Source organism: Phyllostomus hastatus, unplaced genomic scaffold (genome assembly GCF_019186645.2).
Source record: "Phyllostomus hastatus isolate PE091 unplaced genomic scaffold, TTU_PhHast_1.1 phas_scaffold_1066, whole genome shotgun sequence".
Lineage (NCBI taxonomy): Eukaryota > Metazoa > Chordata > Mammalia > Chiroptera > Phyllostomidae > Phyllostomus > Phyllostomus hastatus.
In genome coordinates, this window is record NW_025334004.1 from 34,651,023 (window position 1) to 34,678,419 (window position 27,397).

At 68.2% G+C, this 27,397-nt stretch overlaps 1 protein-coding gene across 1 annotated transcript in view; it reads right to left on the bottom strand.

The window, feature by feature from the left end:
- Positions 1–6,321: 6,321 nt before the first annotated feature.
- CFAP46 (cilia and flagella associated protein 46) overlaps positions 6,322–27,397 on the bottom strand; it is a 56,148-nt gene continuing 35,072 nt past the window's right edge. The window contains exons 33-59 of the mRNA XM_045854401.1: positions 27,063–27,161; positions 26,330–26,462; positions 25,447–25,593; positions 23,787–23,987; positions 23,591–23,697; positions 22,739–22,915; positions 21,699–21,834; positions 17,055–17,231; positions 16,229–16,417; positions 15,435–15,578; positions 15,174–15,353; positions 14,864–15,034; positions 14,310–14,407; positions 13,928–14,004; positions 13,051–13,181; positions 12,675–12,796; positions 12,112–12,194; positions 11,096–11,338; positions 10,128–10,198; positions 9,970–10,030; positions 9,863–9,898; positions 9,478–9,580; positions 8,900–9,012; positions 7,968–8,049; positions 7,418–7,554; positions 7,239–7,319; positions 6,322–6,494 (exon numbers count right to left, since the gene is read on the bottom strand). Of these exons, the coding sequence (XP_045710357.1) occupies positions 6,373–6,494; positions 7,239–7,319; positions 7,418–7,554; positions 7,968–8,049; positions 8,900–9,012; positions 9,478–9,580; positions 9,863–9,898; positions 9,970–10,030; positions 10,128–10,198; positions 11,096–11,338; positions 12,112–12,194; positions 12,675–12,796; positions 13,051–13,181; positions 13,928–14,004; positions 14,310–14,407; positions 14,864–15,034; positions 15,174–15,353; positions 15,435–15,578; positions 16,229–16,417; positions 17,055–17,231; positions 21,699–21,834; positions 22,739–22,915; positions 23,591–23,697; positions 23,787–23,987; positions 25,447–25,593; positions 26,330–26,462; positions 27,063–27,161 (3,421 nt within the window). The 3' untranslated portion in view covers positions 6,322–6,372. The remainder of the gene's footprint in view (positions 6,495–7,238; positions 7,320–7,417; positions 7,555–7,967; positions 8,050–8,899; positions 9,013–9,477; positions 9,581–9,862; positions 9,899–9,969; positions 10,031–10,127; positions 10,199–11,095; positions 11,339–12,111; positions 12,195–12,674; positions 12,797–13,050; positions 13,182–13,927; positions 14,005–14,309; positions 14,408–14,863; positions 15,035–15,173; positions 15,354–15,434; positions 15,579–16,228; positions 16,418–17,054; positions 17,232–21,698; positions 21,835–22,738; positions 22,916–23,590; positions 23,698–23,786; positions 23,988–25,446; positions 25,594–26,329; positions 26,463–27,062; positions 27,162–27,397) is intronic.

Below are 27,397 nucleotides of genomic sequence, written 5' to 3' on the forward strand. Positions count from 1 at the left end.
CCATGCGGGGGTCTCAACCCACCAGGGCAGCAGGTGACCGATGCCCAGGGCCCTGCCACTGCAGGTGGGCGTGGGGGCGGTCTCGCCCTCTGAGCTGTCCGTGACCCCTCACCACGCACTTGGCCCGGGCCTGGCTCGGGGGAGGGTGCTGGGCTCCCCCCAGAGGGCGGGGGTCCTGCCGACAGAGGCCATGTCAGAACCACAGTGTCCAACCCTGAACCCCTGGCTCATCAGAAACTCTGCCTGGACCCCTTCCTGGTGGGGGGCTGGTGCCACAACCAGAGACCCCGACATTCCCGCCCACTCCCCCATCAGCAGCACTCTGCCCTGAGGCCCGGACACCCACGTCACCTCGGGGTGCCGGCAGCTTCCGTCTCCCAGGCATGCAGACCCACCCTGTCACAGAGGGTCCCGGACACGAGTTGCCTCCCTCAGGGCAAGGACGCAGGGCCAAGGACACAGACACCACCTCCCACCCGGCTGCCCGCCCCAGCCAGCCCCTCGCTCAGCCGGCCCCTGGGGGTGGCAGGTCTCTCGTCCCAGGAATTCTGAGCGTGTCCCTGGAAAACGCAGACCTGTCTCCCTGCCTGGTCACCTCGCACCGGGGGCCTCACTCCGGCCCTTCCCCCCCAGCCCCTCGCTCTACCCGCTCGGGGCTCTCTGCCCAGCCTCTGGCGTCCCGTGTCCCCACCCTCTGCCTGCAGCCCCTACAGAGCCCAGGTCTGTGCAGCCACAGCTGCCCTCCCGGGAGGGCTCCCCCGGCCAGCAGACCCCTGGGTGGCCAGGACCTGTCCAGCCAGGTCCTTGTCCAGCCAGGTCCTCAGCAACGGCCACCCCACCCACACACCTGGTCTCCGAAGGACTTCTGTGGGGTCTCAGTCCAAGCATGACTGCGGATGGAGAATGCCCCGGGCCGGAGCGGGGTGGGGGGTGGTGGTGGCGGCAGCACCCCCTGGCCGGCGGGGCCTGCGGGCTCCAGCACGGGGGGGCGCACGGCGCAGTCACGTGGCTGCCGGGACACTGCCTGAACGAGTTTCAGGGCGAGGGAGCCGCCATGAACACGGGCTGGCAGGGCCGGGAGGGCGGGAGCGAGCTTCCCAGGCCTGTGACAGGAAAACCCGCGTTCCCGTTACACGGAGAACTAGGATTAATGAGGAAAAGGGGAGAAAGGGGCAGGTCACGAATAAGAAACCCACAGGCAGGGGACATGCCTGGCCGCCGGGCTGGTGACCGGACACCCAGCTCAGGAGCCGGCGAAAACGCCCCTGCAGCCCCCGCAGGGTGCACAGCCAGCTCCACGGGGCCAGGGGCTCACAGCCCGTCTTCCGGGGGTGGGGGGCAGTTCTGAGCCCAGCCCTTCGTGTCAAAGGGGGTGTCTCCAGGGGCTGAGGCCGCAGGCAGAATGGTCCTGGGTCCTTCCGATGCCCCGGACCCCAGCCCAGCCGCACGGGGCGCCCAGAAATCCTCGGAGGGCGCGGGGAGGACACCCAGGGGAGGACCGGCCCCCTCTCGCCTCCTGTCCCCGAGAATCAGCATCCACAACAGGGAAACGGAGGAGCCCCCTGCAGTCTGGCCCGTCACCTCCCTCCCGGCGGCCGGCCAGCCGCACGCAGCATCAGTCTGGTCATCTCCCTCTGGTCCCCACAAGCTGCGATAAAAACGTCAAACCATTAGATCGCCGTGGCCCACAGCGCCCGCCGCCTGACGAAGTGGCGGGCAGGATGCGGCCCGTGAATTGTCCTGACAAAGGCGAGGGGCTTCGTGAAGACCCCCGGACCCTCACTTGCCCAGTCAAATTTGCTAAACAGCCCATGTCCCCCCCGGGGGTCCAGTGAGCCAGGCCGGCCTCGGGGACTGGTCGCAGGAGGAGCAAGAGCCCGGAGTGGGCTGGTCCCTGCGGGTCACCCCCCCCAAACCCTCGATGCAGGAGCTGCCCAGAGTCCCCGTTAGGACCCCCGTGCGGCCCTGTGCTTGGAGGGGGCGGGGCTGGCCAGCCTGCGGTACCGGACGGTCCGCTCTCCCCGCACCCGCCCTGCGTGGGCGGGGCCTGGGGCTGAGTGCCGCCGCCCCGCCCCTCCCGCCCCTCCCGCCCCTCCCCGGAGCCGCGCGCCGCGTCGCCGTCTCGTCCTTTTTTTTAAGGGTGGAGACGTGTTGCAAATTGATTTCCCTGTTGGAAATGGGACAATTAAGCAGGTTGTTTCCATCTTCATCATCGTCACGATAAAATGAGAGGACGGCCGGGCGTGAGGAGCCCTCCGTGTCCAACGTGGGGAGCATTAATCGAATACAGACGGCCTTTCGCGGAGCCGCCGGGCCATATTTCAGGGATATGGGATAATGATGCCAGTAAATCACTTTTACAAGATATAAAATTACTGGCTCCTCTAGAAAGATCATTAAGGAAAACAATTGCTCACAGCAACTGAAAATAGAGTTTTAATTATTTAATGCAGAAGTTAAACTATTAGAGACCAGTGTTGGATGAGGGAACTTAATGGAAATTTATATACAAGGGGCTGTGAACATTTTAGTTTATTAACCCACCTAATTTCTGAATCCAAATCAATCTGAAGCCTGTTTTAGCTGTGACTGTGAATTAAGTCAGGACACGAGGGAGGCCGGGGCGCCGCGGCCCAGGTGGACAGGCGGCGGGGGTGGCCCCCCAGGTGAGCAGGGACATCGGCGGGGTTGCCAGGCAGGGGGCACGCCTCCTGCACAGCCCGTGCCGTCCCGGCGGAGGCGGCCGGGGGCTGGCAAAGGGCAGGGTGTGTGGCGGCTGCGTCAGCAGGAGGGACCTCGGTCTGGGCCCGGAGACACAGGGCGCAAGCAGCACCGGGGCCTGAGGGCGGGACACCAGGTGCGCCGGGGCCCCGCCCACTCACCCCCGCCCCCCCCGGCGCACCGCCTCCTGTGCCCTGCGCACTGGGACGGGTTTGTAGGGACAAGGCCCCGTGTGCGCGGGCCGCCTGCTGGGGCGGAGGGACCCTCTCCAGGAAGGTTCTGGCTTCCGAGTCCCGAAACGGGGAATTTCCAGCGCGGTAAGTGGAGACACCGGGGCTCGTCCAGACGCCCACGGAGCTTGCGCGTCGGAACGCAGGCCGAGCAGGGAGACCCGTCGAACGCCGACCGTTGCCGTCGGCCGAGAGGGCTTCATTTTCCAAACTTTCTTTTTTCTTAGAGATATTTCTTCATTGTTAGAGAGAGGGGAAGGGGAGAAGCAGCACCGCGTGGTTGCTGCCCACGCGTGCCGACCGGAGACAGGCCCCCCACCCGGCCTGCGCCCTGACCCGGAAGGAACCGGCGGCCTGCCCGTGCGCAGGCCGGCGCCGGGTCCAGTGAGCCGCACCGGCCAGGGTCATTTTCCAAATTCTCTACAAACAAAACAATTGTTAAAAACACTCTTTATTTTTCAAATACGGAAATCCCTGTTTTCAAGACAATTAAGAAAACAAGTCGAACTTTTAAAAAGGTGATTGGCATGCAAGACCTCGCGGGCTGGGCGGGACTCTCGTGGGCAGGGCGCCTCCTGGGCCTGGGCCTGAGGGTCCCAGCGCGGGGCAGTCCCAGGTCAGAGAGGATGAAGCTCAAGCTCACGGAGCTCAGTGTGGGCCAGAGGGACAGCCCCCCCCCCCCCCACACTGGCCTCCGTCCTTCCCGGGACGAGTCCGACGCGCAGCCGGCGTCACCCCGCCTCCGAGGGCCGCCCGCTGCGAACCACGGCCGTCCCTGTTACGACCAATAAATCCGAAGTGATCTTTCTTCTCCTTACAGTTTTTAGGGTTACATAAATTTCACCCACGTAATTTTTCCACGCTTGGATCTATTACAGAAAGCCACTTCTGTTGTAGAAGTTAATTGATAATGTGATTTGTTATGTTGCCGGGACATAATTCAGAAAGTTATTTTAGCGCCGCTGAGACATGGAATCGCACTCACGCGAGCAGGCGCGGGGGCGCGAGCGGGCAGCGCTGGATGAAATATCTCCCGAAGCTTTTACCCCGGGGGTCTGGGCGCCTGCCAGCACCGCGCCCCCGGGAAGCCTGTATTTCCAGCGCCGCGCCGCTCCGCTCTAAATTTATTCCTGGTCATTAGTTAACTTAGAAAAAAATGGGAAAACTGTGTGTTTGGAAAAAGGAAAAAAATCCAGCAAAAACGGGGGAGTCTCCACCTTTCAGTGTTATCCAAGACGAGCTTTAAAGCTTTCCATCGAGTTGCCCACAGACTCCCAGGGACCTGCAGGCAGGGCAGGGAGCCCTCCGCTCGGCCTCCCCAAGGCGGCCTTGCCCCCGCCCTCGGCCCTGACGACGAGGGCCTGCCTCTGCCCACGGCGTCTGCAGGCTGGCCTTCCGCGCGGTAGCCGTGGGCCGCGCGGCTCGAGACACTGCGTCTCCGCCGGGCCCGGCGCCCTCTCGTCCGGACCGCCGGCGAGGGCGGGGGGAGGGGGGTGTGACTCGCGCTCGGGTTGTCTCTGGGTTCTGCTGTGACCGATTGAAGCTGCTGCAGGTGCTCATGCAGGTGATTGTGTGAACACAGGTTTGCGCTCCCCGGGTCCACGCCCAGCGTGGGCCGGTTGCCCGGGTTGCATGCCCACGGCGGCCTCCCGGGGGCCTCGGCGCCTGCCTCACCCCCGGCAGCACGCCCAGGGCCGTTTCTCTGCCGTTTCTGTGCGTGCACACCAGCGGTATCCGGCCCGCGGTCTGAGCAGGTCCGGCGGCGCTCCTGCCGCTGGCCCCGCCCCCGACTGTGGAAGGTCTGGGTCCTGGTGCCTCTGCACTGGAGCGCGGGCGGCTGTGGTGCTGGGACCCGGCCTCAGCACCGGCGTCGGCGTCGGGCCGTGAGGGTGTGTGTGCCAGGCGGGCGTGGGGGTCCCTGACCCTCCCGCCACCTCCCATCCACTCAGCTCCCGGCCCCCCAGCCCATAGACACGAGGCGACCAGGGGTCCCTTGGCTTGGTGCCATCTGGCCCTCCGTGGCTGCCGGGTGCTCGGGGGCCCGAGATGTCTCCAGGGAGGCAGGCAGGGACAGAGCTTTGCCCGGGGACGTGGCCTGTGCCCAGAAGCCAGCGGACAGCGCTGGGCAGGGCCCAGCACCTCCTCCAAGGGCTCAGCATCCAGTCACTGGCGGCGACCCCGCCGCACAGGACGGGGCAGCGGGCAGCGGACAGCGGGCGGGACAGACAGCCTCACCCGAGTCCCCAGTGCCGTCGACGCTGCGTGTGCGTCACTTCCGTCCCTCATTCGGGGACACGAGGCCCCAGCCCCCCTTCCACTTGCTGGCTCTCCCCACATGGTCCGGCCTACACCCCCAGCTCCTCCCCTGCACTGACCCTTTCGGGACCCGTGGGACCCGCCACAGGGCTGCGGACGCAGGGTGGCAAGCCCAGAGCCGGCCATGCAGCCCGGAGACGTTTGCAAAGAGCGGGCACCCCACCGAGCCCCTGCCGGGCCCCATGGACAGCGGGTCTGCAGAGCGGGACCCCTGTGCCCAGGTCGAGGGCCAGCAAGGGGGGTGGAGGGTGGACATCGGCCTGGCCTGCCTCTGAGTCAGCGTTCCACCTGCCGCCTCCTCCCAGCGCTGGGGAAGGCGAGTGGGTGGAGCCACAGAGCCGGGTGCCCACGTCACCACCTGCAGCGTGCGCCGCGCCCCCCCGCCGCCCGCAACCGCCGGGGCTCTGCCACCCTGGGCTTCTCGTCTCCGGTCCCAGCGGGAGACACAGCCCCACCTGGACACCCCACCAGCCCCTCAGGGACCAGCACTACAGCCAGCCTCCCGTGACCGGTGGAAGCAGCAGGGCTTATGTGTCGTGGCTGGCCTGTCCCCTCCTTGGCCCACGTGGGAGCCCCGCCCCCACCTCCCCGCCCAGCGGGAGGCCCTGGGGGAGGCCGGACTCATCCCTCACAGTTGGCCCTGCCCCTGAGCCGGGAGGTAAGTGGAGGTGCCAGTGCCCGTGTTGGTGTCTCGATGTCGTGGCCCCGGAGGCTGTGCCCAGGCCCCACCCCCCAGTGCCTTGGCCCCAGAAACCACGCGGAGGTCAGAGGTCGGGACACATCATTTACTGAAGTGCTCACACAAGATGCAAAGGAGCCCAGCGGGGCTTCCTGTCTGGGACCCGGCTCGCCCCCCTCCAGGGGCTCGGGGGACGTGGAGACCACCCCTCCGCCCGCCCCGGGGAAAGGCACACCCCACAGCGCAGGCAGCAGGGATGTGCCCCTGGTGCGGCCCTCACGCCACCCGCCCGCCAGGCCCGTTCCCTGAGGGTCCCGCGTGCAGGGGGGCCGCAGAGCAGGCAGCCCCCCCAGGAGGGTGCGGGGTGGTGGGGGGAGGCCCCTGGAGAAGGGTGCCCCAGGGCGCACGGCGGGCGGGTGGGGAGGGTCACACGATGGCCTGGTGCGGCAGCCCGTACAGCACCAGGTTGAGGCTGACGGAGAGCCAGTCGGAGCTGCGCGGTGCAGGCCGGGACAGCCTCCTGTCCTTGGGGGTCTGCAGAGCCTCATCTGAGGGAGGGGATGGCAGGCTCACCGGGGGCTGCACGTCCGGCCCCCCCCCCCCACCACGGCCCGCCTGCCTGGGCGGACGGGAGGCGGGTGCCCCTAGCTCTGCCTCCGAAGTCAGCCCCCGCGTGGAGGCCGCTGTGGGTCCCTCACAGATGGGGACACGGAGGCCGGACACCTCTGTGAGCTCAGGGCCTCCCGCTGCCGCCCCAATCCCGTGGGTCCCTTCCTCTGTGACGGCGTCCACGCCGCACCCCAGTGGGGCTCCGGCGCCCAGGGCCCTTCTCCGCCCACAGAACCGCCACCTGCTGGCAGCTCTTCCCCAGCCAAGCCCGAAGCTTCTGCGTCCTCAAGTCCGTGGTTTGGTCCCCGGGGCCCTGGGACCCGACGCACCGCCCTGTGCCGCCAGTTCGGTCGCCACTCGTTCACGTGCCCAGTCACCGTTCCCTCGCTCCCTCGCTCCCTCGCTCATTAGTTCACCCACTCACCCACTCACTCACTCACCCACTCAACTCACTCATTCCCATGTACATTCACCCACTCACCCACTCACTCACTCAACTCACTCATTCCCATGTACATTCACCCACTCACCCACTCACTCACTCAACTCACTCATTCCCATGTACATTCACCCACTCACCCACTCACTCACTCAACTCACTCATTTGTACATTAACCCACCCACCCACCCACTCACCCCCCACCCACTCCTCCTGCACAGGGGCGTGGACAGTCCCTACCTACCGTCGCCCACCACTTCCTCAGCTTCCATCGTCTGAAGGAGGCGAACCGCTTTCCCAGCTGGCTTACCGACAGTCAGCAGATCTGGGGGGAGGGGGGACCCGCCTCAGATGAGCACGGACCCCCCCCAACCGTGGGCTTCAGGGGGGCCCCAGGGCACCCCACAGGCCGGGGCCGCTCACTCTCCCACAGGACGCCGGCCCGCAGCGCGTTGTCCTGCAGGGTCGTCCACCACTGGTTCGCCAGGACGCTCCGGACCCCCGCCAGGCTCAGCAGGACGGCGGCCTCCACGGGCTCCTCCAGGGACATCTCCAGGGCGCTGCGGGGGTGGGGCCCGTGGGACACAGCCTGCTGCTCGCTCGGCCCAGGTGGCGCGGGGGCTGGGGCGGGCGGCTGGACTGAGAGCCCCGGAGACGTCCCCTGGGGGGCAGGCGCTGCCCCAGCACGGGCCCTTCAGGGCACCTGCCCTGCCATGAGGGGGGTCCCTGCTCGGCCGCCAGAGCCACCTACCCGGGCCCTGCGGGTGCGTACCCCGTGCCCACCCCGCTGCTGGCCCGACTCCTGGCCAGTCCTCGGGGCCCCAAGGCTGCGGGGTGGGCTGGGGGCAGGTCGTGGCGGCCTGGCCCCTCCCAGGGCCCTGCCACCACACCGCCCAGGGGCCCCACCCATCAATCCTACGCCCCGACCCCCGTCCACCCTGCACAGGCCGCCGTGCGGGGGGGTGCCAGGCACCTCTTGCACTCCGAAGCCTCCATGGTCCGCCGCAGGCTCTCGTGGGTCCGGCTGAGGTCCAGCAGGACCATCAGCTGGCAGTCTGGCGGGGGGGGGCGGGGGGGGCTGCCGTCACGGGGCACAGAGGGCCAGAGACGCAGCCCAGTCTGCCCGCGGCTCGAGCCTCAACCACGGGCCCTCTCCCGGCACCCGCCCGGAGCCCCACACCCTGCACACCGCCCTGGGCACCCGGGCCCAGGCATGGCCGCCCCGTGAGAGGTCCCACTCCCAGCACGCCACCCCCCCCAGGAGTCTCAGACATGGGGCAACGGGTGGGTCCCTGTGGCCCCCAGCGACCACCAGCACAGGGGCCAGGGGCCGGGGGCCGGGCCGCAAGCTGCTGTGGGCGGGCAGGGCCGGCTGGGCTTCGGCTCCCCCCGAGCTGTTCGCAGCTGGGCCCTGGGGGGGGCGGGCAGCGGAAGCCCTGCTGTGCCGCTGCCCCGCGGGGCTCAGGGTCTGGCACCGTCCTCGGGCTCTGCCGGCCGTCCCCCCTAAGAGGCTCGGAGCCACCCCAACGGGCCCTGCGTCCACCGCCCAGGGACTCGCCGGGGTGGGGGAGGGCCGGAAAGGAGACCCGGGGCAGGCAGCCGACAGACCAGTGTCCACGTGCTGCCATCGGCAGGGACACGCACCATGAAGGGGGGGGGCGTCCCTGGGGGGCCCCGAAGATGCTGCCGGCCACCTGCACGGCGTCCTGGTGGGGGCAGGGCACCTGGCAGCCTCCTCTCGGGGCTGTGAAACTCAGATGAAGGGACCAGTGGGGAGGGGAGGTGACCAGCACCCCGTGGACACAGCCCCGAGGCCCTGCTACACGGGTGTCCGGTGCTGACTCCCAAGGGAAACACCGGCTCTGGCCGCTGCAAGGTCGCTGGGCACCGAGGGGACCTGCTCACCCTGTAGGTTCATGGCCGCCAGCCGCTCCACCGACAGGTGCGACAGGAAGCGCTCCATCCCGTGGAAGAGGAAGCCGGAGCAGCTGCCCAGGGCCTGCTCCCACTGGGCCTGGCTGCAGAGTGGAGGCGGGGCGGGGGCTCGGTGGGCGGGGCCGGCGGGGGGGGCGGGGCCGGCGGGGGAGGGCAGGGGTGCGTGCGCAGGGGTGGGGGACCGAGTCCGCCCCGCCGTCCTCAGAGTGACCCATGCTCAGGGCACGCTCCCAGAACACGTCCAATGTGCCCCCCCCACCCCCTGTCCACTCTCCCTAGAAGGGACCCCATCCCGCTGGGCTAGGGGAAGTGCCGGAGGGACACCCGACCCAAGCACGCCGGGGCCCCACGGGCACCCGCAGACAGGCGCGCTGGGTCCTCATCCGTGACGCCGCGCCCTGACCCGGGCACCCCGGAGGCCGAGGAGGCCGGTGTGTGGGGAAGACAGGCCGGGGTTCACAGGGCAGAACGGGGTTCAGGCAGGAGGGCGCCCAAGGGACAGAGGGGGAGGGGCCCGCATGGGGAGCACCCTCGGGGCCCAGGCGCACCTGGGGAAGGGCCTTTTGCCCAGGTGCCCCGTCCAGCGCGCGGCGAAGGTGTCCCTGAACTTCTCCAGGATCTCCCGGGTCACGGCGATGGGAGTTGGCATCTCTGCGACGGGGATGGAACGGAATGGGTGCAGACGCAGGAGCTCTGTCCCGTCCCACCGCGGCGGGCGTGGGCTCGGGGGCACCGGTCACTGCTGGGGGAACGCTGGTCTCCCTCCCGCCCCCTCGGGGAGACTGAGGGCCGGAGTGGAGCCCCAGGAGCACGGAGAGGTGGGGGTGGGGCGGGGGAGTGCGGCACCTGCGCCCTGGGAGACCCCGCTGTCCCAGACCTCCTGCAGGAGGGCGGGGCGGGGCAGAACCCAGCGCCCGAGCCGGCCCTACGCACCTGGGCCCTGGGCCTCCTCGTAGGGGTCCACGATGACTGGGCCTGGGTTAAGGAGAACCAGCACCTCGGGCTCAGGTCGGCCCGGCGGGCGGGTCAGCAAAGGATACACTTGAAATTGTCCGAGTCCACGGTGACGCAGCTGGAGGGGACGCTCCGGGGCGCGACGCCCTGCCGCAGCAGACAACGAACGGTGGGGGAGGGGGGCACCTCCCGCGGCCCCAGGCCCCCCCCCCCCCCCGTGGCCGCCGGGGCCTCACCCACCCACCTTCGGGCCCCTCTTTGCTGGGCTGCGCTTCTTGAGCTCTTTGCCTTTGGCGTCCTTGGCCCCGGCCGCGTCTGTGGGAGACAGTGAACGGAGAGGTGCCACCACGAAGGGAGAGAGGCGGGCGCAGGGCACAGTGGGGCACCAGCCGCTCGCGCGCCCTCCAAGAGGGTCGCCCTGGGCTCTGCGGGGTTCTCCGCCGCCGCCAGGAGCCAGGAGAGGGAGGGACGGGGGCTGTGAGTTCTCTGAAGCTGAACGACAGGAACGTCTCCAATGTCAAGGCTCCCGGGGCGGGGAGGGGCCTGGGCCCCGGACCTCAGGCAAGGAACAGCCACCAGAGGCTCCCGGGCCACCCCCCACCCCGGGACCCCCCGCTGCCGGCCCCCACGAGGCGCCGTCTGTCCCCCGTGTCGGAAGCACTGAGGCGGTTCGCCGCCTCGTCCCGGCTGTTCCTCCAACAAACGTTTTTGTCTCCGCTGTCTCCTCCGTGGCGGCTCGGGCACTCACGCCGGCCGACCCCCACGTGCTCCGGGACTCTCTGCTCCAACAGCCTCTCCCCGCTGGGGGTCCCCGGCCCCTCCCCCAGGGATCGCGGTTCCCCCTGCCTGGCCCCCGACCTCTGGAAACTGTTAGTTCACGTATCTTGCCTGGGTTTTCCCGTTTCAGCTGGAAGGGTGAATCTACTCTGACTCAACACATCCTGACGGGCCGTGCCCACGCAGAAACCGGCGCCGTGCCCGGCGTGGAGAATCCCCACCGGCCCCGCCCCCCTGCGCACCCGGCACTGGCCCCGCCCCGGAGACGGAGACGCAGGTTCGTGAGGCCGGAGCGTCCCGGTGGAGCGCTGGACACGCCCCCTCGCCTGCCAGCACCTGCCCCGGCCCTGCTTCCACCGCGGGTCCTTCTCGCACAGCGGACACAAGCAGCCCCGTCTCACGCCGCGCCCGCGGCCGGCCGGCGGCTGCGCTCACCTGCCTCGTCCCGGTGCAGCCGGTTGCACAGCATCTGGAGGGAGAAGTCCCGCGACACGGAGGAGACCGGGCCCTCCCTGAAGGCCGCCAGGCCCTCCAGGGGCAGCTCCAGGAGCGGCCGGTCCACGAGGAGGACCACGGTGTCCGCGGCCTCGGGCGGGGCCAGGGGCGGGAACGGCAGCTGCAGGCCAGTGTCGGACACCTGCTCGCGGCCTCGGCCGTCTGGCCCCGGGACACGCTGGACTGCGGGGATGGGAGACGCTGCTGGTTTGGGGGAGTCCCCAGGGCTGGTCCGGTCCCGGGACCCCCGTGGCTCTGAGGGAGGCCCCTCCCTGAGGCAGGCCCTGGAGTGACAGGGCTCCTTCCAGCCAGAGGCCGCCTCCCGGGGGACTGCCGTTTGCACAGGCCCCTTCTCCCCAAGGGGACTGCAGAGGGGTCACCTCCTGGCCTCTGCACGGGCGTGGGAGCTGTGACTTGTCTACTGGGGGCCCCCCCCTCGGCCCGGTGTCCGGGCCCCAGCAGGCGCCCAGGGCCTTGGCTCCGAGTGCTCAGACCCCGGAGGAGGGCGCCGCCAAGCCTTTGCCGGGGAGAAACGCGGATGAATGAGTGAAATGTCTTTAAAAGGAGCCATTTGTGAAGTCAGGCCCCCGGGGGAGGGACGAGGCCACTGCCCACCCCCCTGCGGCTTCCTGTCCGTGGCAGCCAGGGCGCTGCCTGCAGACCACCCACAGCCACTGGGCACTGGACTGCCCCGGAGCTGGCCTCTGCACGTGGGCTGTGACTGGGGGGAGGTGGGGACAGCCCCTTCCAGCCCCTTCTGAGGCACCGGTGGCACTCGGTGCCCCAGGGAAGCTCGGAGGGGGGCCGGCCCGAGGTTCCCAGAGCCTGTTCCTGACGCCCCCCGGCCGTCTGTTGGGGTCGGGCGAGTCCGGGCTCCGCTTCTTCCCATCAACCACCGGGAGGCTCCCGAGACCTCGCAGCTCCGGCCCCGCTGCCTCCCCGTCTCGGCCACTCACCCTGGGGTGACAGGGACAGCTTCTGCTCTTTGTCCTTGCCCTTTGGTTTCCCCGGGTCCGCAGCGGCCGTGGGAACCTGGATTCTGAATGTCAGAGGCACACACATTCGGTGTTAAAAGCGCACGAAAACCACACACACCAGGAACCTCAAGTGCATCACCTTGGGCTGTTTCCCTTCGGCGCAGACCCGCCCCTCTGCCCCCGTGGGGAGACCGGCCTCCTGCATGGGTGGGAGGGCTCAGGACCCTCACCGACCAACGGACCGGCCAGTCCCAGAGGCCCCGGGCCCGACCCCTGCTGCCCCTCCCCCCCACAGCCCACCCGAGGGGCCTGAGCGGGGTGTTCAGAGAGACTGCAGACAGAAGCAGGACTTCCCAGCGGCCGGCGGCCGGCCGGCGGTCAGAGGTGCGGGGAGCCTCGCAGAGCACATGCTGACAGGCCGTGTGTGCTCCTGCTCGGGTGAGGACAGAGGGTGGCAGCTGGGGGCCCCCACCCGTCACTGGGCCCCCTGGGGTGTGCGGCTCGCAGGCCCCCCGACGGGAGAGACAGCCCGGCCCAGGCACCTGGCCTCGAAGCCGCGGAGCAGTGGGAGCAGCGGGCGCAGGTACTCCTCCGTGGCCGCCAGCACGTCGCCGAGTCTCGGGAAAAGACCCCCCTGCGTCTCGGGGCGCACACCTCCTGCCTCCTGTCCGACCCAGACAGCCCGCGGTCAGAGGGTCCCAGGGGCCCGGCCACATGGGGACCCTGCAGGGAAAGGCTACTCCCGGGAACAGCCCGGCGGCCAGGGCCCAGCTCAGCAGCCCCCCTGCCTGCCTCGGCCGGCAGGGAGGCCGGCCTGGGGTCCCAAGGGCTGGAGCCCCTCACCCGCGGCAGGGCACCCCTGCCCGGCTCCCCCGACTCCACCACCCCAGCATTGGGGCTGCGGGCCCGGAGGCTCACCAGGCCTGGTTTCGGGGCCATGGCCTCACTGCCCACTTCCGCCTGGTTCTGCTCCCGGAACTGCTGGGCACTGGCCAACAGGTCAGAGAAGGCGGCTGGACTCACGGCCACCCGGGCCACCTTGCAGAAGCCTATGGAGTCGGACACCACCGCTGTCTCCCGCCTGGCCTCGCGGGCACACCCTGGTGCGCAAACCCTCAAGATTCTCGAGCAGACTGTGGGCATAGGGCTTCCCCACCGGGCATGCCTGCCCAGGGAGGCCAACCCTGCGGACAGCCTGGGAGCCTGGCCAGGCCCAGGGTCGGGGGACCGGCCCCATCAGGGGGTGGGGGGGGAGGGTGAGCAGGGGTCCTGCATGGCTGGGGAAAGAAGGGAAAACCAAAACTTGGCATTGGAAACGGGCCAGGGCTGCAAACGCCGTGAGGGGCCAGTCTTCTGGGACCAGTGGAGGTGGGGCTGCCCCAAGGCTCCGGTCCTGGCCGTGGACGGAACTCAAGGCCACTAAGGAGGAGCTTCAGGGAGGGGCAGACAGCTGTAGGTCCCGAGAAGACAGCAGTTCCGGAGTCCGGAGGCTTCGGCAGCGCGCAGCGAACCACAGGCAGAATCAGGGGCCGGGGCGTGCGGGGGAGGCGGGGTCTCTGCTGAAGAAGGGCAGCGGTCCCGCTGCCAGGGCCACGCCTCCGGAGTAGCCATGGCGACGGCGTGCTGGCGAGGCTGTGCCTGGAGCTGGGCACGGCTGTCACCACGCTGGGGGCCGGGGCTCGCCTGCTCTGAGCCCTCCCGAGCCCGACTGTGGGGAGTGACTCGTGCCTCTGGGTGGCGGGGGATGCCCTGCGTCCAGGGTGCTGCGGGGTGAGGACCTGCCGCGGGGACTCACCCCCCATGTGGAACGCCTTCCCTCTGGCCGTGGGGGTGGGCCTGTGTGTCTCGTAGGCGGCGCCGTAGAGGTGAGTCCTGCGGACGGGGTGCAGGGTGGGGCCCCAGAGATGCAGGTGCTGTGAACCACGTGCACCCCCAACAGGAGCCCCGCCCACCGCGGTGTGGCCAGGTCAAGCTGGAGTCAGACCAGGCCTGTGTGCACACGGCCCCACACCGCCCAGCACAGCCAGCCGCCTCTTCTCCAGACAAGCACACAGGTCTGCCCCACAGGGCTGGCGGCCTCCTGCCCAGACACCCAGGGCCCCCGAGGACAGGAGGGGCCTCGTGGCCACCCCATATCCTGCGGTGGGGGAGCGCACGCACTGACAGGCAGGACTCACCTGTCAGGGGAGTGGTGCAGAAAGAGCACCCGAAAAGCGGGAGGAACCTCACTGAAGAGGTTGAAGTGTTGTTCCGTGACCTGGAGGTTCTGCCAAGCCTGAGTGACAAACAGGGATCGTGGAGGCTCGAGGTGCGAGGGGCCGGCCGCTGGGGGCTGCGGGGCAGAGCCTGCAGGACTCGCGACCGCCACACGGGGGCAGCAGAGCGCACGGAGTCCTGGGGCTGGGAGTTGCGGCCAGGCGCGCACCTGCGCCCTATCCAAAGCGGCATCGCTTCGTGTCTCCACGCCGGGCCCACAAGCACGCACAGCCTTCCGCACATACACCGGCCTGCCCCTCTCCCTAGGCCCGTGGCCTCCAGCTGCTGGGGGTTGACCCCACGGCCCCAGGCACGGACCAGTCTAAGGAACCCAGGGCGCCCCTCCACCCGCTCTCCCTGCGCGCCCGCCGCCCCGGGTGAGCTGACTACTCAGACGCAGGGCTTCCGCTTTCTCATCAGACGAGCTTCGAGGTTGCGGCGCTGGGCGGGTTTGGAGGGCTTCCCAGCCCCTCACCTTGGAAACGGCGGCCAGCCGCTGCTCCACGCTGGCGAGCAGGCGGGCGGAGGTGCGCTCCTGGAGCCGCAGCCCGCGATGGAGGTGCAGCAGGGCCGCAGCTTGCGAGCTGCTGGTGTCGGCCATGGCAGCGAGTAGCACGCTCCGCATGGTCTCCGAGGCCGAGCAACTCTGGAACAAGCGCGAGAGGGGCCCGCAGGGCATGGTTGGGGGGGGGGGGGCGCGAGAGGGGCTCACGGGGGCCCCGGAGAATGCCCCGCCTTCTTTGAGGGCCCCGCCCTCCTCGGGCGCCCGCGGTACAGAGCCACACCTGGGACAGCGCCAGGAACTGGCAGGCAGACTCGGGGTCCTGCACGCCGACACACTCCACCGTCTGTAGGCTGGCGGCTGCCGCCACCTCCAGGAGTCCGTTGCCCAGGGCGACCTGCAGGCTCTGCATTAGCACCTCCGACGCCTGGGCCAGGTACCGCCGGGCCAGCGCCTTCCTCTTCTGCGGGCGGGCACGGGCTCAGGCCGGCTCCAGACGGAGCGGGGCATGCACGGGCGGCGGGGCGGGAGGGCGCGGCGGTACCTTCAGATCAGAGCCTTTCCGGCGCTCCTGCTCGCCCGGGGCCTTCCTGCGCGCCCGCTGGCTGCTGCCGCGCTGCTGCCGCCGCCCGTCCCCATTCTCCGGGAGGATCTGCACACACCTGAGGCTGCTCGTCTGCGCGCCCACCTAGGGGACACGCCGCCTGTCAGTGGCACTGGGGGTGGACAGCGCCCGGCCCAGCACTGCCCGCGGGTCGGGCTTCGGTGAAGGAGCCTAGAGCACCAGGGAGCGGCTGGCCAGAGCAGCCGTAAGGGAGCGGCTGGGGGTGTGAGCCGCGTCCACTTCAGTACTGCAAACTCAGCACCCCACCCCCACCCCGCCTCCACGCTCTGCAGTGCTGGGCGGCTTGAGCCAGGGGCCCGCCTGCCCTGGGGACTAGAGGCTGAGGTGGGAGCCCTGGTCAATGGGGCAAGAGGAAGCCGGGCTGGGAAAGAGCTGGGCCTGGCCACCTGGGACTGAGCACACGTTTCCCGGACAGCTCCTCTCAGGAGGGCGATGTTGGCGCCACTTCATGGGCAAGGCCCCGACTCAGACAGCAGGGGCCTCCGAACACCTGGACCTGCCTCAGTCGCCTCTCTCCGTCTGTCGTCTGTCCCCAGAGATCTGGCAAGACTGCTTCTTGCCTCGTCTCCCCTGCTGCAGCCACGCCACCCTCCCTAACTGGGGACAGGCTGAGGCCGACTTGCAGGCTGGTTCCGGGACCGGGTGTGTGCGGAATGCCTCGTTGTTGTTGCTGAAACACAGGCGGCAGCTCAGTGAGCAACAGGGGCACCTACCAGGAGGCCCTCCTGCCAGTAGGAGGTCGGGGGCACCGGGTCCGTCCGCAGGGCCAGCAGGTGCAGGGCCTTCCCCGCCAGGCCCAGGAGCCGCGCGCGGATCTCCGCGCAGCCCACACTCAGCGGCTGCACGCTCCCCAGCTGGGCCAGCACCACGTGGGCCAGGGTGCGCCGCAGCGTGCGCCACTTCTGCAACGCAAACAGCGTCAGGGGCTCGCTCCGCCCCCAGGACGCAGCAGGCCCTCCCTCTTCCTCTAGTGCCCCCTGACCCGCCCCTCTTGTCCCTGGGAGTGGGGACAGGAAGCCCGTCTGAGAAGTGCCCCTCCACACTGGGGACAGTGTCCAGGGCTTGGGCCACGGGAGGGCCACTGACGTTTGCTCGCACGGCCTCAGCTCAGGGCTCAGCGGTGCGCGTGAGCGCGCGCACGGCTCCGCGCAAGGGCCATCTGACCCACTCACAATTCTGTCCAATCAACTCGGTTCGGGATGCAGGAACCCTAAAAACGTCTAAAATGGCAGAACGGGTCCTTTGGAACAAGCGTTCTGCAAATTCAACTTATTTTTTAAATAAAACGCAATTCACATCACGGACTTTTTCACGCGCCGACATCGTCGTCAGAGCAGTCGCGGGACCGGGTGGGAGAGCTGCCAGAGCCCGGAGCCGTCCCCACGGGACCCGGTTTCGCCAGCCAGTCAGCCTGGGGCGGTCAGAGGAGACCCTTCCTCGGCAAGGCCTAGAGACCCCCAAGCTCGGGGCGGGGGCACGCTTGGGAACCCGGCCCCGGGGGCCCGCCCCGCCGTGCCCAGGCCGCGCGCAGCGGGTTACCAGGCCCGTGGCGGTGTAGTCGCTGGAGCTGTGCAGGTAGTCGGCCAGCAGCTTTTCCAGGGAGCCCTGCTCCAGGGGCCGCTCCCGCACCAGCTGCAGCGTGTCCAGGGCCACCTCCACCAGGGTCAGCTTGAGGCGCGCCAGCTTCCGCATCAGCGGCGTGTTCACGCTCTGCGCCTGCGCACGTGGGGGGACGCCGTCAGAGCCGCAGGAGCGTCCGCCGAGGCCCGGCGCCCCTCGAATCAGCGCGGGTGGGGCGCCCCTGACGCCTCGTCGCTGTGTCCTCTCGCAGGGGGACACGCAAGGCCGCCGCCCCCGGGAAAACAGCAGCCGTTCCCTCCCGCGCCTTCCCTCTCCCTCCCTCCCACCACTGGAAGGTCCTCCTCGAGTCCGGGCTTCCAGGAGGTTCCGGAAACGGGCGCACGCGGCGTGGATTCCCTGCGTCCGGCTCGTCTCGCTCGGCTGCCCGTTCCTCCCACCGCCCAGCGGACGGGCCACGCTGCACGTCCACCCGGCTCGGGCGTCGTGACCTCACGTCTGTGTGGGGGCGCGTGCGTTCCCCTCTCTGGGGCAAACCCCGGGGCGGGGGTGGCTGGGCGGTGCGGCGGGCCACCGGGTTTGCCGAAGCAGCGGCGCATTTCCGGGCCACCGCGGTGCGGGACGGCCCGGCTTCCAAGTCCTCCGTCCGCACGGGGGAGCGGCGGTTTCTGCTGCGCTGAGAATCCCCGCTTCTCGGAGCCACCAGCAAAGCCTGCCTTCTTTCCACGTAATTGTGTTCCATCCACGTTTTTTTTAGAGATGTCAGTTCAAACGTGCCCGTTTTTCCTTGGGCTGTTTTTTTTTTATGAGGCTTTCCGATGTTTTCTGTACATGAGACCTTTGTCGGGGAGACGATTTGCAAGTGCTTCCTCCCCGCCTGCGACCCGTTTTCATCCTCGCAGTTGCGTTCCGAGGAGCAGAAGCCCAGCGCACTGGGTTACTCTTACGGGTTTGCTCTCCGTGTCGTAGGGAAGGAATCTTTGCTAAACCTAAAGTTGCCCAAGTGTTTTCCTGTGTTTTCTCCTAGAACTTCAGTCGTTTTAGCTCCTACCTTGACGTCTACGACTCAGTTCGAGTTCATTGCTGCAGGTGGCGTGGGGCATGGACTCCAGTGTGGGTGCTAGGCCCCTGGCCGTCCCGGTGCCACCTGGGCCCTCCAGGCCTTCCCTGCTGACCGGCCTCGCGTCTGGTTCTGGGTGCTCTGCTGCGTTCCGTTGGCCTGCGTGTCTGATCTTACACCAAAACCACGCCCTCCTGGTCCCTGGTTCTACGGTGAATCTTAAAATCAGGTCGTGCTGGACTGGGCCTTCCCTCCTCAAAATTGAGCCGGCTGCTGCCAGGAGTCCAGCACATGCCACAGTGGCCGTGTGGGTTTCTGGGGACAAGCCTGCAGTTATTTCGGGAAGGATTGCAGGTAATTAAGGGAGGAGTGACATCTTAATAATATCAAGCCCTGTGACCTGTGAATTTGATACAGCTTTCTGTTTACTCAAGTCTCTTTAATTTTTCTCAACGATGTCTTGTGGGCCCTGACCGGTGTGGCTCAGTGGGTTGGGGGTCATCCTGCAAAGCGCAAGGTCGCCAGTTCAAATCCTGGTCAGGGCACAGGCCTGGGCTGCGGGTTCAGTCCCAGGTAGGGGCACGTGCAAGAGGCAACCAGTCGAAGTTGCTCACACACTGATGTTTCGCTCCCTCTCTTCCTCCCTCCCTTCCCCTCTCTAAAAACCAGGTGATAAACAATTGTTTGGTGGTTCTCAGGGTACACATTTACACATTTTTGCCAGGTTTCATTTTTATGCTGTCATAAATGATACTGTTTTTAAATATGTAATACCTGATCACACGTGGGATATAGGTTCATAAAGTTAACATTTGCATGTTGTTCTTATACCCCATGAGCTTCCTAAACTCATTTGTTAGCACCGGTAGCTTTAGGACGCTCTTTTGTAGGTGGTGTGGGATTTTCTTTTTTTAAGAGTTTATCTATCTTCCAGAGAGAGGAGACGGGAGGGAGAAAAAGAGGGAGAGAAACATCGATGGGCCAGCTCCCGCCCGCCCCCTGCTGAGGCCCAGCCCCAACCTTGTGCCCTGACGGGGAATCGAACCGGCAATCCCTCGGCTCGCAGGCTGGCGCTCAGCCCACTGAGCCATAGCAGCCAGGGCGGATTTTCTACGTTGAAGGTCACATTGTCGGCGAGAGGCCTCGCCCTGCGGAGGCCTGGGCCCAGGGAGCACCCCCAGCCTGCCATCCTGCCGCCCTGCCGTGTCCTGCCGGGCCGGGCGGGGTCCGCTCCGGCTCTTGTCTCGGACGCCTGTCACTGGGGTGAGGAAGTTTCCTTCTGGTGACAGTTTGTTAAGAGTCAGCCCTTATTATGTGAAATGTTAAAGGGACTTATCTAAGGAACAGAAGATCAAGAACTAGGAACAGTAAAATGACAACAAACTCTCAACATCAACATCTGAATCTAAAAGGAAAACCCCCAAACCAAGCAAACAGCGAGAACAGGAACAGAATCACAGAAATGGAGACCACGTGGAGGGTTATCAGCAGGGGAGGGGGAGAAGGGGGTAGAGAGGAGGAAAAGGTACGGGGATTAAGAAGCATAGATGGCAGGTAGAAAACAGACGGGGGAGGGGAAGACTAGTGTGGGAAATGGAGAAGCTGAAGAACTTACATGCACGACCCGTGGACGTGAGGTAAGGGGGGGATTGCTGGAGGGAAGTGGGGTGCAGGGTGGAGGGGGACCAAAGGGGGGAAGGGGACAACCATAATAGCATAATCAATAAAATATACTTAAAAAATAGTTTGCTAAGAGTCTTCTTTTTAAGCCCTGGCTGGCGTGGCTCAGTGGATTGAGCGCAGGCTGCGAACCAAAGTGTCGCAGGTTCGATTCCCAGTCAGGGCACATGCCTGGGTTGCAGGCCACGGCCCCCAGCAACCGCACATTGATGTTTCTCTCTCTCTCTCCCTCCCTTCCCTCTCTAAAAAGTAAATAAATAAAATCTTTAAAAAAAAGTCTTCTTTTTAAAACCAGGAGTAGGTGCTGCAGGTTACCGACTGCTTTTTCTGACTGTGGTGCCGTATCAGTCTGTCTGATGGTGGGAACCAAACCGAGTGCCGTCTGAGTGCTGAGCGCCTCCTGGGCTGACCCCGACGGGGCATGGCCACGCCGCACGTCTCACACGCGATCAGACTCAGTTTGCTGACTCGCTGCTTGGAGTCTGCGTCAGGAAGACGGCGGCCTGTGGGGTCCCCGTGGGAGCCGGGTGCGGCCGGAATGCGCCCCCCGCCTTCAGGTCCCCCGATGGGCCTGGCAGCGCCGTGCCCCTCTCTCTCCGAGCAGCAGACCCACCAGCGAGGCCATCGGGACCAGGCCCTTTCTTCAAGGACAGACGCACGGCCACAGACTCGGCTCCCCCCACGGACGGACGGGGACGCTCGGTCCCCGGGCCCTGCAGAAGCCCCGGTGGTTCCGCCTTCCGCTGATCTGCTCCCCAGCACCGGAGCTGCCGACCAGCCGTGCGGCACGAGGCAGTCGGGACACTCGCTCGCCGACCCAGGGCGGGGCACGGTGGGCTCACGGCTGCGACCCCACGAAGCAGCGTTTATTCTTGGGGGGTCACCTGTTCATACTGCATTTCCCAAACCAGCAACTGTGAACCTGCTTTGGCCCCACAGCTTGCTCATCCTCTGTAAATTTTAAAGTTATTCTCCTTCCTGTTTAATTTCCGAGACTTCCTGTTGCCGCCTTTACTATTTCTGGCCTTTTCTTCTGCGCCCTCCAATCTGCCGCGGACCCAGCCGTCACATGTCCAGCTCGGACACCGCAGTTTGGTCTCCAGAAGCTGGACGGGGGTCTTTAAAAACACCCCCACACCCTCACGCTATTGCCTGAACAGGCAGAAAACAACCGTAACAGCTGTTTGAATGCCCTTGAGTTGCCCTTCAGCGCCGGGTTGGTTTTGATGGACACATCGTCCTCCCTATGATGGGTGACACTTCCCTGCCTCTCGCACGACCGATAATAAACTCCTGCGGGCGAGAACTGTAAGGGCTGGTGACTCCTGATGGGCTGCCAGGCGCTGCACATTCCACTGTGTTGGGTGTGGGCTCTCCCGTGTCCCTCTGGTCCCTCTGAGCTTTGGTCAGGGACAGCTGTTTGGGGGCAGTTGGTCGGTCCTTTTGGGTCTTCCTTGCCGGGCTTCCTGGGGGGGCCTGGAGCACTGGCCCCCACCCCCCACCCCGGGGCTGGTCCCACCCACCCCGCCCGAGGCAGGCCCTGCGTCTCCCTGCCCTGCAGCACGGGCTGGCCCGGCTGGCGCTGCTCCCTCTGTGCCCCCTGCAGGGGGAACCCACCCTCCCAGAGATGTCCATCTGCCCGGCCTCAGGTGGGCACCCGGCCCCTCAGCGTCCCCCCAGCCTTCCCTCCCTGCTCCTCTGCAAAGTCTCGCCGCCTGCTCTCCCCGGATCCCCAGCTGCACCCCCCAACTGGGCAGTGGCCGGCCTCCCTGGGTCCCCCTGCTCCCCCGGCAGCTGCAGGGAGTGTGGCCAGTACAGGGCCGTTCCGCGGGGGAGGCCTCACGCCTCAGCCGGCCCACACTCACCTGGTGCAGGGACAGGAGGCTCTGGACGCCGTGCAGCAGCTGCTCTGCCTCGGCCACGGCGTCCTGGGCCAGGCCGTAGGCCTCCAGCTGGCGCCCTGTCCGCTGCTCCTCGTCCGGCTCGCTCTGGGCCCACAGCCTGCGGGAGACAGAGGGCCGTCGCAACTGCGTCGGAGTGGCTGCCGCCGCAGGGACAGAGGGCACGGTGTGCGGTCCCTGCGTGACTGGCCCGTGTCCCATCAGCACTTGCGGTGCTGAGGCTGGAGGTACCACACGCACAGATGTTCTCGGCACGTCCAACATGACCCCAAGGGTGTCACCCCCCCCCCACGTCTCACCCAGACAGACACCGGGTCCCAGGGCCCCGGGGCCCCACTGTCCCGGGACAGCTGCCTGCATTTCCTAATCCCTGCAGGGACCACCCATGTCTGTTGTGGTGACAGGATTAGGTGACACCCTGCCTGTGTCCTGATGGCTTTCCCTGGAAGAGCCATTTTCACATGTGACCTGTGACCTACGTGTTGTGCTCCCAGATGCTGCGTGTCACCAAGCATGTAGGTGTCCCAGGGTGGGAACCGGGGCTGTGCCCGTCCCTCTGTGGGGCCGTGTGCACGCACACACACACGTGACACATGTCTGCACGTGGGAGATGTGGCCGGGCCAGACGTGGGTGGGGCCCGCGTGGGAACGCTGGGTGGAGGGAAGCGCTGTGTCCGGGGCGGGCTGAGGGGGCTGAGAGACGCACCGGTGTTTGCGGGGATTGAGGGGGGGGCGGGGCACACAGGAGGCAGGACAGGCGCACGGGCACCTGTGCCAGCTGACAGGGAGGGACGCCCTGGGTGTCCCCAGGGCTGGGGCCAACGACATCCTGACGGAGGAACGCGGCCGCGTGGAGGGCCGTCCGGGACGGGCCGGGCCTGCGCCTGGGGCTCAGCGAGGCCAGTGGCCGTCAGGGAGCGTGGGGCCCGGGGCCTCCCGAGCCTCCCAGCGGCCGCCCGAGGGGCTGCGCCCGCCCCGGCCCCTCACCCGCCCCGGCCCCTCGCCTCTTCAGCTGCACCCGCTCCAGCATCACGTCCACGCGGCCCTCTCTGCAGCCGCAGCTGACCAGCTTCTCCTCCACCTCCGACAGGCGGTCGCCCAGCTCCTCCAGCAGCGACGGGAGCTCCGCCGGCTCCCTGCCGGCCGACGCCCGGGCGGCCCGGGCCCGGAGACTGAGGCACCTGCAGGGGCCGGGGGCTCCGCTCTAGGTCCCCCCTCGGGACTCGCGGCCAAGACTGGAGGGGCCGGTTCCTGGAGCACAGACCCCCGGGAAGGCGGCTCTGAAGCCAGCCGGGGCCCTGGGACGCTCGCAGCCCCGGGAGAAGCGGGGCTGCCACTCGGCCTTCTGTCCCCAGAAGGCCGGCCCCGGCCCAGGCAGGGGGAGGAGCCCTGGCCCTGCCTCCCGTGGACGGACACGTGGCTCCAAACGCCAGCCAGAGTAGCGGGGCGGGGCAGGCGGCCAAGCACCGGGCCGTGCAGTGGACGGACTTCCCCCGGCCTGGCGGCACCTGGCCCTCAGCCCAGGAGGGACGCTGCCGTGCCCAGTGGGAGGTGAGGGGCGTTCCCTGAGGATTCAGGAACGTGACCGGGCCTCCGGCCTCTCTGGAAAGGTCCCCGGGGGCCCACGGCCTGAGGGGAGGCCCCTCCCACTGCCCAAACCTGCCTCCCCCAGTGGCCGCGACCGACGCCCTGCCCCTCGGAGGTCAGAGGCACAGGCGGGGCACCAGGGCAGGTGTGGCTCCACGGCCCCTGCCGGGGGAGCCTCTGACCCTCCCGGGTTTGCAATCCGGTGTCGGAAGCCACCAGGGGGCAGGGAAGAGAAGCCGCGGCTTTGACCGTTTCTCTCGAGAGACTACCTGGCCTCCAGGTCCGTGGCCATGAACTCCAGGACGGGGGCTCGGTTAGGTCTCTCCTGCTGCAGCTCCCGGAAGGTCCCGCTGAGCTCCTGGAAGAGCTGGCAGACCTGGGGGGCCGCGCAGCGCCGGTGTGAGCCCGGGACCCGGCCCGCGGCCGCCCCCGCCCCAGCCCGGCGCCCGGCCCCCACCCCCTCACCGTCGCTTTCTGTCCCTCCTCCTCCGCGGCCACGAGCGTGTCCGCCAGGGTCAGGGTGGAGCGGTACCAGAACTCCTCGCCGCCGCCCAGGTGCTGGGCGTGCCAGACCATCTTCTTGGCTTGGCCGTAGTTTCTCTCCCTGTTGGCCAGCTGCGCCAGGAGGAGCAGGCACTTGGCTTCTGCGCAAGGGTCCTCCAGCTCCTGAGAGACACGGGCGTTCGTGGAGACAGGACGGGGATGAGGGAGAGGGAGCGGGATGGAGACGGAAGGACAGGCGGGCCTCTCCACGCCGTGGCCGCCTGCCGGGCTCCTCGCGGCCCTGGAGCTGTCTCTGTGCTGGCCCCCGGGGCCTGTGTATGTTAGGAGCTGCTTGCCGGGTTCTGGACGGTGGTCAGAGCGCCGGGAAGCCCCTCTGTTTGGCGGAGGCCCCAGCACCCTCCTCCCTCCCAGGACACAGCCCCCGAGGCCGCAGCCCCAGGCCAGGAGCCTCAGTCTGGGGGCTGTTCCAGGGCCGCCCCATCCTCCGTTCGCTACGCACAGTGCTCAGAGGGGCTCTGGGCGGGCCTTGCTGGCCACGGGCTGAGCCGGGCGGGAGGCCCCAGGGCTGTGAGGCTAGCACAGGTCCAGGCTGGCTGGGCCTGAGGAGGGCGGCTGGTGTGCAGCCCACAGAGGCCGGAGTAGGGAGGTCCCGGGGAGCTCGTGCCTCTCACCCAAGAGCCAGGGGGACCCCCAGGGACTGGCACATGGGGGCTTGGGTGTGGGTGCGGTGGCCGGCGGCTGGCGTGGGGCTGGACGCCGGCATGGAGAGTGGTAGGTGCCACTCGGGGACGCGCGGTGGGGACAGGCGCTCTCCCCAGGAGTCAGGGGAGACAGGACCGTCCCTGCAGACGCCCAGCTGAGCCCCAGGGAGGAGCCAGGAAGGGGCAGAGCCCCGGACTCCCGCAGGGGGGGCGGCCGCAGGGGCGGTGCTGAGGCGGAGCGGCCGAGAGACACCTGCGCACACCTGTCCCCGAGGCGGAGAGGTGACCCTCCCAGGGCCTTCGCGGCCCCACTAAGGCTCTGTCTGCACCCTCGCCCGGGCCGCGCTGCATCGGGGAGCTGCAGAGCCGCGAGCCTCCCGGGAGCTCGCCTCTGAGCGCCGGACGACGGAGACAGGCCACCCACCTGCGGCAGGGCGAGCAGCTGACGCTGGTGGAGGGACGCACCAGAGGGCCCCACTCCCTGCCCCGGGGCATCCGTCCTTGGGGAGGGGCGAGCCCAGGAGGGGAGAGCAGCCCAGGTGGGGGTGAGACCCCAGAGAGGCCACGCACACCCGCGAGGACGCCCCCAGAGCAGTGAGGACGACAAGTTCACTGGGGAGGGGGGCCTGGCGCATCCCCTGCCTGGGGTGTCTCCAGGGCCTCGTGCCCCCACCCCCACCGAGGAAACAGAGCAGGGCCCCCTCACGGGGGAAGAGGCCCTCGGCCGCTGGGGGCCGGCCCGGGCGCAGGGTCGTGGGGACGAGCTCAAGGCAAAGCGAAGGACGTGGGGCCTCCACAGGGAACACGGGGTCTCCACAGGGGAGCCAGGCGCGGGACCCTGGGCCCGGAAGGTTCCAGACTCGGCTCCCGACAGACCGGCCCGAGGCCCGCCCCCTGCGGCGCGGCGGCGGGCACCCTACCTGGAAGGCCTGGCGGGCCTCGGCCAGCAGCAGCCGCGCCGGCTGGCACAGGTCCAGCTCCAGCAGAACTTCGGCCTTGAGGGCCCACAGCTGCGGGAGGGACGTGCCGTCCAGGCCTCTCCCGGTCTCAGCGTTCACCCGCAGAACCTGCAGCGCACGGGGCGCACCCCTCTGAGGGCGGGTCTCCTCCCCCCGGACCAGGCCGCCACCAGCTGCGCCAGGGCGGGTTGGGGCTGCCCTCCTCCCTCCCACCTGCGCTCTGCGGCCCTCCCCCGGACGGGCAGCGCCCCGGCCGGCGCGGGACAAGTCGCTGAGCTCTTGCACGTCAGCCAGACCACGAAGGACCCCCACCGCCCTGGGTGCCGGTCACCCCCGGAGCCGTCCTGCAAGGGCAGCCTGCACCCCGGGCCAGGCTGGCCCTGTCCCTCCCAGGCCCCGAGCTCTGACTGGGCCACTCGGACCCCCACACGGACAGGCGCTCTCTGACCTCGGAGCAGTGGCCAGGGCAGGCGCGTCCACGCTGGGGAGCCCCCAGAAGGGGTGCCCGCCGAGTTCAGGGGGGTGCAGGGCGGCGGCCAGACAGACGGGCATGCTCTGGCCGCGAGGGCCTCGCCCTTCCCGGCACCGCGGGCTGCCCCTCTCCCCGCCAGCCAGGCCGTCTGCTCTGCGTTCTCTCCGGGCCCCTGCCGGCCCGTTCTGGGGCGGTCTGCAGTCCCGCCTTCCCTGGGGACTTCCGGGGCCCATGGAGAGGACACACACCGTCTGCTCCTGAGGTTCCCGGGACACCGCAGAGGTCTGGGGCGCAGCACAGTGGCAACAAGCCCCGGGGCCCCGGTGGTGGCTGCAGCCCTGCCCCCACACCCCGGGCGGGCGCAGTGGGTACCTGCTCCTGGGCCGTGAGTGGCTTCGTCTCCACGGACACCCCGCCGCTGGAGGGCTCGGTCAGCGCCCCCAGACTCTCGTCTCGCAGCGGCTCCCGGCTCTTCTCCTTCCTCAGGGCGATCTCCTTCCTGTAGCTGAAGCCAGGGGCACGGGCAGCACGCTGAAGCAGCAGCGCAGCGGCCGAGAGACGCCCGGGAAGGACAGCAACTACGAGAGGCCCCCACACGCTCACACTCACGGGTTCGCGAAGATCAGGAGGACTCCAGGGTGTGGCGGCGCACGGGACCCCCAAGTTCACGCTGCACTCCCCCCCCCCCGGGGACTGCAGGCCCACACGCCCCCTGCGGACCTGCCACTCCGACCTGGGCTGGGCGCTCACTGCGAACTCCAACTCCGGTGCAGAGACGCAGCTCTGCCCGCAGAGCCGGCCCATCAGGCCACCTGCCCCGCCGCCACCGGCAGTGCCGCGGCTCCCCTTTGCCCTGGAAGTTCTCAGTCCTCGGGGGCGCCCTCCCCGGCCCGGGACAGGCCGCTCACAGGCGGGTCAGTCAAACGATAAAGTGCACCCCCAGCCCAGCCCCCCAGCCCCTGGCCCCCTGGGCACTGGACCCCAGGGCCCTCCCCACATCCGGCTGCCCGGCCGGGCTGAGCAAGGGGGCCTGGGGCTGGCGGGGACACAGCCCGGAGCAGGGCCACAGGGGTCTCCCCTGGCTCTGAGCCGGAACCGCGCGCACCTGGCCTGCTCCGCCTCAGCGATGTAGGCCTGCCCCACGGCGTCCTCGTGGGAGGCGGCGGCGTCCCTCAGCTTCAGCTCCGAGCAGACCAGGGCGAGCCTGCGGGGGGGCGGGGGACAAGGGGCACAGGCTGCCAGGCGGGCACCCCAGCCCCCCAGGCTGCACTGCAGCCAGGGCGCCGGGTGGACGTTGGTGAGCGGAGAGGAAACGTGCGATTGGGCGACCTTTTCAGTGACCTTCCGGGCCGAGCGACATCGCTGGGGAGAGCACCGGGTGGCCCCACCGGGTTTCGGGCGGGGAAAGCCGGCCGCACCCGTCCACGGAGCTGACTCTAC